Here is a 12,595-nt window from a genome sequence, read left to right as displayed (position 1 = left end):
TTAAATTCTCCTATAATATATATAATACAGGAATATTATTTAATTAATAAATATATTTTTTAAATAAATTAATATATTTTTTATTAATTATATTAACACGTGATTTTAAAATCTCAAATTTTCCTATAATATAGCTATAATATAGGAATATTAGTTATAATATTCCTATATTATAAATTAGTTATTTATTTAAAATATTATAAATAAAATTTATTATTTAGATAAGAGGGCGGGCGGAAGCATTGGAGTGTTTTGGACAACTATAATGTGTGCCCCCTTTTTGCTGATGTGGAATATTGATTTCACAAAATAAGAGGGCAGAGGTCTTGTGCGCTGCTGATGCTCTAAGAGAAGAGAGAGAAATTCTGTTATTTTTTTGGTTAATCGCCACATCATTCCCTCCCTCAAATTCCCCTCCCAATCATTTCTCATATATAATTTGTCGAATTATGAAAAATCACTTACACTTTTTTTTTTAATGAAAAATAAATATAGTTTATCAAATTATGAAAAAAAAGTATAATTTATAGGATTATGAAAATAAAATATATATTTGTCGGATTATACAAAAATGTAATTGGTCGATATGAAAAAAAATATATAATTTATCTTATGAAAAAAAACTATAATTGGTTGAATTATAAAAAAATATATATATAATTTGTTGAATTATGGAAAAATATATAATATGTTCGAATTATAAAATATATATATAATTTGTATTATTATGAAAAGATAAAATTTGTCATAATATAAAAGTTATAATTTACCGTATTATGAAAAATATATATAATTTGTCGGATTATAAAAAAATATATATAATTTGTCGGATTATAAAAAATCACCTACACTTTTTTTTATTGAAAAATAAATATAATTTATCAAATTATAAAAAAAAAATGATAGGATTATTGTCTTATGAAAAAAAATATAATTGGTTGAATTATGAAAAAAAATATATATAATTTCTTGGATTATGGAAAAATATATAATTTGTTCGAATTATCAAAATATATATATAATTTGTCGGATAATTAAAAATATATAATTTGTCGGATTATGAAAAATATATATAATTTGTAGTATTATAAAAAGATATAATTTGTCGTATTATAAGAAGATATAATTTGTCCGTACCAAAAATATAATTTGTCGTATTATGAAAAATATATAGAATTTGTCGGATTATGAAAAATATATATAATTTGTAATATTATGAAAAGATATAATTTGTAGTATTATGAAAAATATATATAATTTGTCGTGTGAAAAGATATAATTTGTTGTATTATCAAAAATATATATAATTTGTCATATTATGAAAAATCACTCACACATTTTTTAATGAAAAATAAATATAATTTATCAAATTATGAAAAAAAATATAGGATTATAAAAATAAAATATATATTTGTCGGATTATGAAAAAAAAAAATGTAATTGTTCCATATGAAAGAAAATATATAATTTGTCTTATGAAAAAAATATAATTGGTTGAATTATGAAAAAATATATATATAATTTGTTGGATTATGAACAAATATATAATTTGTTCGAATTATATAAAAATATATATATATATATATAATTTGTCCAATAATAAAAAATATATAATTTCTGAAAAATATATATAATTTGTAATAATATGAAAAGATATAATTTGTTATGTAAAATATATATAATTTAATGTATTATGAAAAGATATAATTTGTCGGATTATAAAAAATATATATAATGAGGTTAATGAGGAGTGATAGGGGAAAAAATTGAGGGAGAAAATGGAGGAGGGAATGATGTGCTACATCACTGGTTGGAAAAAAGTTGGAAAAATGATAAAAGGTGAGAAGGAAGAGAAGAGAGAAATTCTGTTATTTTTTTGGCTAATCAAATTGCGCCACATTATTCCCTCCCTCAAATTCTCCCTCTCAATCATTTCTCATATATAATTTGTCGAATTATGAAAAATCACTTACACTTTTTTTTTAATGAAAAATAAATATAGTTTATCAAATTATGAAAAAAAAGTATAATTTATAGGATTATGAAAATAAAATATATATTTGTCGGATTATACAAAAATGTAATTGGTCGATATGAAAGAAAATATATAATTTGTTTTATGAAAAAAAACTATAATTGGTTGAATTATAAAAAAATATATATATAATTTATTGAATTATGGAAAAATATATAATATGTTCCAATTATAAAATATATATATATATATATATATATATATATATATATATATATATATTTGTCAGATAAGATAATGAACAATTATATAATTTGTAGGATTATGAAAAATATATATAATTGTAGTATTATGAAAAGATATAATTTTTCCTATTATGAAAAATACATATAAAATTTGTTGGATTATGAAAAATATATATAATTTGTATTATTATGAAAAGATAAAATTTGTCATAATATAAAAGATATAATTTGTCGTATTATGAAAAATATATATAATTTGTCGGATTATAAAAAAATATATATAATTTATCGGATTATAAAAAATCGCATACACTTTTTTTTATTGAAAAATAAATATAATTTATCAAATTATAAAAAAAAATTTATAGAATTATTGTTTTATGAAAAAAAATATAATTGGTTGAATTATGAAAAAATATATATATAATTTGTTGGATTATGGAAAAATATATAATTTGTTCGAATTATCAAAATATATATATATAATTTGTCGGATAATTAAAAATATATAATTTGTCGGATTATGAAAAATATATATAATTTGTAGTATTATAAAAATATATAATTTGTCGTATTATATAAAGATATAATTTGTCGTATTATGAAAAATATATATAATTTGTCGATTATGAAAAATATATATAATTTGTAATATTATGAAAAGATATAATTTGTAGTATTATGAAAAATATATATAATTTGTCGTGTGAAAAGATATAATTTGTTGTATTATCAAAAATATATATAATTTGTCAGATTATGAAAAATCACTCACACTTTTTTTAATGAAAAATAAATATAATTTATCAAATTATGAAAAAAAATATAGGATTATAAAAATAAAATATATATTTGCCGGATTATGAAAAAAAAATGTAATTGTTCCATATGAAAGAAAATATATAATTTGTCTTATGAAAAAAAATATAATTGGTTGAATTATGAAAAAATATATATATAATTTGTTGGATTATGAACAAATATATAATTTGTTCGAATTATATAAATATATATATATATATATATATATAATTTGTTCAATAATAAAAAATATATAATTTCTCAGATTATGAAAAATATATATAATTTGTAATAATATGAAAAGATATAATTTGTTATGAAAAATATATATAATTTAACGTATTATGAAAAGATATAATTTGTCAGATTATAAAAAATATATATAATGAGGTTAATGAGGAGTGATAGGGGGAAGAATTTGAGGGAGAAAATGGAGGAGGGAATGATGTGCTATATATCACTGGTTCGAAAAAAAGTTGGAAAAAATATAAAAGGTGAGAAGGAAGAGAAGAGAGAGAAATTCTGTTATTTGTTTGGCTAATTAAATTGAGCCACATCATTCCCTCCCTCAAATTCCCCTCTCAATCATTTATCATATATAATTTGTCGAATTATGAAAAATCACTTACACTTTTTTTTTAATTAAAAATAAATATAGTTTATCAAATTATGAAAAAAAAAGTATAATTTATAGGATTATGAAAATAAAATATATATTTGTCTGATTATGAAAAAATTATGAAAATATATATATAATTTGTTAGATAATGAATAATATATAATTTGTCGGATTATGAAAAATATATATAATTATAGTATTATGAAGAGATATAATTTGTCGTAATATAATTTGTAGTATTATGAAAAGTAAAAGATATATTTTTTCGTATTATGAAAATATATATATATATATATATATATATATAGTATTATGAAAAGATATAATTTATCGTAATATAATTTGTAGTATTATGAAAAGATATAATTTGTTTTATTATGAAAAGATATAATTTGTCTTATTATGAAAATATATTTATAATTTGTCGGATTATAAAAAATATATATAATTTGTTGGATTATAAAAAATATATATAATTTGTTGGATTATGAAAAATCATTTACACTTTTTTTAATGAAAAATAAATATAATTTATCAAATTATAAATAATAAAAAAATTATAGGATTATTGTCTTATGAAAAAAAATATAATTGGTTGAATTATGAAAAAAAAACATATAATTTGTTGGATTATGGAAAAATATATAATTTGTTTGAATTATCAAAATATATATATATATATATATAATTTGTCAGATAATAAAAATTATATAATATGTCGGATTATGAAAAATATATATAATTTGTAGTATTATGAAAAGATATAACTTGTCGTGAAAAATATATATAATTTGACGTATTATGAAAAGAAATAATTTGTCTGAAAAATAAATATAATTTGTCAGATTATAAAAAATATATATAATTTGTGGAATTATGAAAAATCACTTGCACTTTTTTTTAATGAAAAATAAATATAATTTATCAAATTAAAAAAAAAAATTATACGATTATGAAAATAAAATACATATTTGTCGGATTATGAAAAATAATGTAATTGGTTTATATAAAAAAATATATAATTTGTCTTATGAAAAAAATATAATTGGTTGAATTATGAAAAAAATATATATATAATTTATTGTATTATGAAAAAATATATTATTTGTTCGAATTATCAAATATATATATATATATATATATAATTTGTCGGATGATGAAAAATATATAATTTGTCGTATTATGAAAAATATATAATTTGTAGTATTATGAAAAGATATAATTTGTTATGAAAAATATATATAATTTGACGTATTATGAAAAGATATAATTTGTCATATTATGAAAAATATATATAATTTGTCAGATTATAAAAAATATATATATATTGTCGTGAAAAATCACTTACACTTTTTTTTAATTAAAAATAAATATAATTTATCAAATTATGAAAAAAAAGTATAATTTATAGGATTATAAAAATAAAATATATATTTGTCGGATTATAAAAAAAATGTAATTGGTCGATAAAAGAAAATATATAATTTGTCTTATGAAAAAAAAACTATAATTGGTTGAATTATGAAAAAAAATATATATAATTTATTCGAATTATAAAATATATATATATATATATTATATATATAATTGGTCAGATAATGAAAAATATATAATTTGTCAATTTATGAAAAATATATATAATTTGTTGTAGTATCATGAAAAGATATAATTTGTCGTATTAGGAAAAAAATATATATAATATGAAAAATATATATAATTTGTCGGATTATGAAAAATATATATAATTTGTTGTAGTATTATGAAAATATATAATTTGTAGTATTATGAAAAAATATAATTTATCAAATTATATAAAAAAAAAAAAATAGGATTATTGTCTTATGAAAAAAAAATATAATTGGTTGAATTATGAAAAAAAATAATAATTTGTTAGATTATGGAAAAATATATAATTTGTTCGAATTATCAAAATATATATATATATATATATATATATATATATATATATATATATATATATAATTTGTTGGATAATAAAAAATATATAATTTGTCTGATGAAAAATATATATAATTTGTAGTATTATGAAAAGATATAATTTGTCGTATTATGAAAAATATATATAATTTGACGTATTATGAAAAGATATAATTTGTCGGAAAAATATATATAATTTGTCGGATTATAAAAAATATATATAATTTGTGGAATTATGAAAAATAACTTACACTTCTTTTTTAATGAAAAATAAATACAATTTATCAAATTATGAAAATAAAAAAGTATAATTTATAGGATTATGAAAATAAAATATATATTTGTTGGATTATGAAAAAAAATGTAATTGGTCGAAAGAAAATATATAATTTGTCTTATAAAAAATTTTATAATTGATTGAATTATGAAAAAAATATAGGAAAAAAGCTCACTTACACGTATCTACTTGTATAGCTCACTTAAACGTATGTACTAATAAAAAGTCATTTAAACGTATGTGCTATTAAAAATTGGTTCATTTAGCCTTTTTTAATAACAATGGTTAACTTTTATTTTTAAATTTATATATTTATTAATTAAATATTAATATATTTTATTTCTCTTTCCTTTTCATTTATTATTTCATTTATTACGAATAAATGAATTCTCTATTTTTATCTTTTTTATAATTTTTATTATTTTTATATGAGTATTTATGATTAATTATTTTAATTTTATTATATATATATATATGAGCATTCATCATTAATTATTTTAATTATATATTTCTTCTTCTTTTTTATATATTTTGTTTATATCCACATTAATTATTAATTATTTTAAAATTGTATGATCCCAATAATTGAATATAACAATGAAAATTCTTATAACAATAAAAATCCTTCAACACAAAAATAAATTAATTAATAATTAAGAATTGAATAATAATAAAAACTTATTCATCAAACAATAAAAGAGTAATAATCAAATATTAGACAAAACAATTCATTTACTGCTAATATACGTGAATAAAAATTAAATAAAAAATTATTAATTTCATTTTTATTTATATTAAACTAACTAAATAAGAAAAAACTCTTTTTCAATTTTATTATATTAAATTAAATAAGAAAAAACTCTTCAAAAAAATATTACAATAAAACATAAAATTCATAAATAAGTTGTTAAATTTTTTTAAGAAAATGAGAATTTAAAATATATGAGAAATAAAAACTAATAAAAAAAATGAAATATAAAAGAGAAATTAATATTAAAATAATAAAAAATTTAAGAATAAAATAAATTACCTAGTTTAATTAATGAAAAAGAAGGAGAGAGAAAATATATTGATATTTAATCAATAAATATATAAATTTAAAAATAAAGATTAACCATGGTTACTAAAAAGGCTAAATGAGCCAATTTTTGATAATACATATGTTTAAATGACTTTTTATTAGTACATACGTCTAAGTGAGTTTTTTTTCAAAAATATATATATAATTTGTTAGATTATGGAAAAATATATAATTTGTTCGAATTATAAATATATATATATATAATTTGTTCGAATTATATATATATATATATATATAATTTGTTTGAATTATAAATATATATATATATATATATATATAATTTGTTAGATAATGAAAAATATATAATTTGTCGGATTATGAAAAATATATATAAGTTGTCGTATTATGAAAAGATATAATTGGTTGTATTATGAAAAATATATATAATTTTGTTGATTATAAAAAATATATATAATTTGTCGGATTATGAAAAATCACTTACATTTTTTATATTTTTTTAATGAAAAATAAATATAATTTATGAAATTATGAAAAAGAAAGAATAATTAATAGGATTATGAATATAAAATATTATTTGTCGAATTATGAAAAAAAATAAAAAAAATATAATTTGTCTAACTATGAAAAATATATAATTACTCGAATTATTAAAAAATATTTAATTATGAAAAATATATAATTACTCGAATTATTAAAAAATATTTAATTTGTCGTGCTATAAATATAAAATATATAATTGGTTGTATTGTGAAAAAAATTAAAAAATTAAATAATTTGTTTGTGGGATTATATATATATATATATATAATTTGTCGGAAAAAATGGATTATGAAAAAAAAAATTAATTTATCGGATTATGAAAAATATATATTTTGTTCGAATTATGAAAAAAGAATATATAATTTGTCGAAAAATAATATATAATTTGTCTTATTATGCGAAATTACTTACCTTATAAATAATATTAATTTATACTAGGTAAATTTTTTTTAATTAATTTTACTATTTGAAAATAATATAACTTTTAATCATTCAACTAATTAAGATGTAAAAATTTTATATATCTTAATTTATTTTATAATATCTTTCATGCTTTATTATTATAAAAATTATTTATTAGATGAGAAATGATGGTACGAGAAATGAGGTGACTTTAATTGATTAAAAAAATAATAAAATTTTTTTATTACTTTATCTCTTTATACTTTTCTTTTTTTTATTATTTTTATTTTCGATTATTTAATTTATTTATTATTATATATTTATTATTGGTTGGTAAAAGTATATAAAGAGTGAGGAAACAGAGAAAATAAAAAAATAATTATTATTCTCTTTTTAATTCTCTTTTCCAAATTTAATCTCCCATCATTTCTTTTATAAAAAAAATATATTTAATTGATCAGATTAAAAAAATATATACAATTAGTTGGATTATGAAGTCATTTACCTCCAAAATAATATAATAAACTTAATATATTAAATGATATAATTTAATATATTTTTTAATTTGTATATTAAATTATATATAATTTTAAATTCTCTTTTTCTTTTTATATTTTATAATTAGCTTACATTTTAATTTTTAAATGATATTTGAAATTAATCTAATAATATTAAAAATTTAATGAATTATGATAAAAATAAAATAAAAAATCTAACAACTTTATATATAAAAAATAATTTTATTAAATTTAAAAGTTAAAGGTTTTTAGTTGTTTTTTTAGAATAATTTATTTATCATTTTTTACTTTTAAAATAAGTTTGATATATTAATTTTTTTATTTTTAATATATTTTCACTTAAATATATAAAAACAAGTAATTATAACCCTGCGTTATCAAATAATTTATATTAAATAAGTCCTTATATATTAAATTATGTGGTAAATCAAATTATCACAAGTCATTCTAATTATCCTTTATTAAAAAATAAAATAAAATAATAATAAATTAAATTATCAAACACTTGATATAATAATTTTAACCAATAGTTAATCAAAGAATTTATAATCAAATTAAATATGAAAATTATTTTATATTTATAATGTATAGTTTATTTGTTTTTGAAGGCTGGTTCACCAAATGAAACATGGACTATTACAACAGATCTGACTCTCTCTTTTTTATTACTTTTAAGCTTATAATTTTTTTTTATCACATTTTAATTTTTTTATTCATTATTTCACCACCTTTTCACCTATTATTTTTGTTCTTTTATTTTTTTAATATAATTTTATAAATCATCAAATAATTTTATATTTAATTAATCAGTTAATTATTTATATAAATATAATAATAATAACAAAACATAAATTTAAACTATATCTCTTCTTTTTAATTTTAACACAAACACATATTGAAATTACAAATTTAAATCTATATATATTTTCACCTTATTTTTATATATTATTCAAAATAATATAATCAAACTAACCCTATATTTGTTGAATTTTTATTTGAAAATGAATTTGGGTCATTCCTAACAAACTGGCGCAGTGACGGCGTCTCGGACGGACCTAACAAAGTTGGATATAGCCATAATAATACTACGAAGAGAAGAGAAGAAGAAGAAAGAAGAAGAAAAACTGAATCAACTATGGCGTTCTCAAGTTCGATCAAGCTAAACGCATCTTCTTCACAGTGGATCGGTCAACATTCGTTCAATCAGCAACCTGTATCAACTTGCCGACTTTCCAATCGCCGCCGCATTTCCGTCGTTCGAGCTGGAGGATGTTACCAAGACGAACTTTTCAAAACCGCCGTGAGTTTCTCTTTCTTTGATTCATATTCTGCTGATCGTGCTGCATCTAGTCAATTCCTGATCAATTTGCTTATCCATGCAGTTTTTAATCGAATTCACCAACTGAATATAATAGTGTGATTGAACATTGAATTTAAAACCCTAATGCAAATTATAATCAGGGTTTCAATTGGAAATCACAACAGAAGAAATTTCTATATTTTCACTTAAAATCTTTCAAATGCTTGATTTTGATTTTTGATTTTTGTTTTTCCATTGTCTTGTAGAGAACTGTTGCATCTACTGGTCGTGGTATTCTTGCTATTGATGAATCAAGCGCGACATGTGGAAAGAGATTGGCGTCTATTGGCTTAGACAATACAGAAGAGAATAGACAAGCTTATAGGCAACTTCTGCTTACTACTCCTGGATTGGGCGAATACATATCTGGGGCTATTCTTTTTGAAGAGACACTTTACCAATCAACAACAGATGGAAAGAAGTTTGTGGATTGTTTGAAAGAGCAGAATATTGTTCCTGGTATCAAAGTTGATAAGGTGTGCTTCATTGAATTAAGTAGTTTGGCATCACTGTTCGATTTTAACTTGTAATTATCTTATTTCAGGGTTTGATGCCTCTACCTGGATCTAACAATGAGTCTTGGTGCCAAGGGATTGATGGTTTGGCTTCTAGATCGGCTGAATACTATAAACAAGGTGCTCGTTTTGCAAAGTGGTAAGCATTTTCATTCGACTGCAATTGATACGTGAACCGATAATGTAGCTAATGTAATGATCTAGGCTTTGTAGATGAAAGATAATGGCCTTTTTGGTATCTAGTTTTGTCAAAGTGGCAAAATAAAAAGAAAAATTTATTTGGTAAAAAATTTCATCTATCTTTTATGTAGCATGATCTACAAATTCTGTAAAGATAAATTTTTCGTGTACTTTTTATCTTACAAAAGTTTCATCTACTTCAATCATATGTTTCATGTCAAATGCAAACAAAATCACTCACTTTTCATTTGACAATTCAAAGTGACGATAATTGTGACAAAAGATCACTTTTCCAAAAAGGTTAGAACATTTTGAGATACATAAACAAAAGTGTTTCCAAATGTCGACCCTTTGTCATTCATAACTCCAAATAATACATACTATACTATTTATAACCCACTAATCCATTAGTTTATCCTACTAAGTACCATACTACTCTTAAACAACTACTGTTACACAACAGGAGAACAGTTGTGAGCATTCCTTGTGGACCTTCGGCTTTGGCAGTTAAGGAGGCTGCATGGGGACTTGCGCGTTATGCTGCCATTTCTCAGGTGCTTGCTTTATCCAGATATTTATATATGTATAAAGAGAAGGAAACATGAACCTTTTCACTTGATTTGATCTCGAGTTATTTATAAATGCTAGGATAATGGTCTTGTTCCTATCGTGGAACCTGAAATCCTTCTCGATGGGGATCATTCAATCGAGAGGACTCTAGAAGTGGCAGAGAATGTATGGGCAGAAGTGTTCTACTATTTGGCCCAAAACAATGTCATGTTTGAGGGTATTCTACTCAAACCGAGTATGGTCACTCCTGGAGCTGACCACAAGGAAAAAGCATCCCCAGAGACTATTGCCAAGCACACACTATCCCTTCTCAGAAGGAGAGTGCCTCCAGCTGTCCCGGGAATCATGGTACAAAATATCAACTACTTAATTATTATTTTATTTTTCGAGAAAATGAACTCATTTTATTGAAACTAGCCGTAACAAACGTTTATGAAACACATGATGTGGGGTTGTTTGAAGATTTTAAAATCAAAATCTTGTTTGATGAAAAAGTGAGTTTTTGGATTATTTGGGTGAAGTTACTAAAATGTTTGTATTTGATAGAGGTTTGTTTTTTGAAAAAAACCAAATACTCCAAAGATCAAACATTAGCCAAGGTTATTTCAAAAAAATCTTTTACAACATTAACTATCTTTTCAACCATTATATCACTTCATCAACTATAATACCCGTATCATTTTATAAGAAACAATCAACATCTTATTTCTTGCATAGTTATTGCTTCAGATTCCTCTTCAAACATTAATTTTGTTTTGATTTATGTAGTTCTTGTCGGGTGGGCAATCTGAAATGGAAGCAACGCTTAACCTGAACGAAATGAACCAGAGCCCAAATCCATGGCACGTATCGTTCTCTTATGCACGTGCTCTTCAGAATAGTGTGCTCAAGACATGGAAAGGAATTCCTGAGAATGTCGAAGCTGCTCAGAAGTCATTGCTTGTTCGGGCCAAGGCTAACTCACTGGCTCAACTAGGCAAGTACTCGGCTCAAGGTGAGAATGAGGAGGCTAAGAAGGGAATGTTTGTCAAGGGCTACACCTATTAGATGTTTTTGTAGTACTCCCTTTTTTTTCTTTCAAAATACTCATATTTAATTAATCTTATTTAGAAATTTAACTTTTGTTTTTTGAATTAGTTCATATATGTTGAACAATTGTTTCTTACTTTTCCCTTAATAAGTTAATAACCTTCATTTCGTTTGATTGCACATTTTATCTGTTTAATTAAATAAGTCATAAGTTTTTAGTATGAATTATTTAGCGATAATTGAATTTTAAATATTTTACACGAGTTCTTACGTCTGAGTAATGGGTTGGAAAAATGATTTTGATTTGTCAGTCTAATTTGTTCATCATTTGAGAATGGTTATTTTTCATTGTATTATCATTGAGATTTGGTTTCATTCACAAGTTATATCTAAGAGATAAAAAAAAATTAGATTTATTCTTACTCAAAACTCTTTAATAACATTAATAAGAGGCTTAAATTGAAATGAGGTCATCACTATTTCAAATCAAAATATATATATTTTAAGAAAAATTAACATTATTGATTTGTTAGGACTTAAATATGTAACTAGGGTTATTAGATCTTGATCTCAAATACTAAAGG

The 12,595-nt window shown here is 20.5% G+C and overlaps 1 protein-coding gene across 1 annotated transcript; it reads left to right on the top strand.

Annotated features, from left to right (window-relative positions):
• Positions 1-9,477: 9,477 nt before the first annotated feature.
• Positions 9,478-12,152, top strand: LOC124936040 (fructose-bisphosphate aldolase 3, chloroplastic-like). The gene is made up of 6 exons (XM_047476489.1): positions 9,478-9,657; positions 9,924-10,193; positions 10,262-10,371; positions 10,876-10,966; positions 11,061-11,330; positions 11,751-12,152. The coding sequence occupies exons 1-6, from the start codon at positions 9,493-9,495 to the stop codon at positions 12,027-12,029; spliced, it is 1,185 nt and encodes a 394-aa protein (XP_047332445.1). The 5' UTR covers positions 9,478-9,492; the 3' UTR covers positions 12,030-12,152.
• The last annotated feature ends 443 nt before the right edge of the window (positions 12,153-12,595 follow it).

This window comes from Impatiens glandulifera, chromosome 4 (genome assembly GCF_907164915.1).
Source record: "Impatiens glandulifera chromosome 4, dImpGla2.1, whole genome shotgun sequence".
Lineage (NCBI taxonomy): Eukaryota > Viridiplantae > Streptophyta > Magnoliopsida > Ericales > Balsaminaceae > Impatiens > Impatiens glandulifera.
This window is presented reverse-complemented; position numbering and strand designations above follow the sequence as displayed.

Coding starts and splice junctions, on each gene's coding strand:
- LOC124936040 (XM_047476489.1), top strand. CDS start 9,493: ATGGCGTTCTCAAGTTCGATCAAGCTAAACGCATCTTCTTCACAGTGG. Junction 10,194..10,261: donor CTGGTATCAAAGTTGATAAG/GTGTGCTTCATT, acceptor ATCTTATTTCAG/GGTTTGATGCCTCTACCTGG. Junction 11,331..11,750: donor CAGCTGTCCCGGGAATCATG/GTACAAAATATC, acceptor TGATTTATGTAG/TTCTTGTCGGGTGGGCAATC.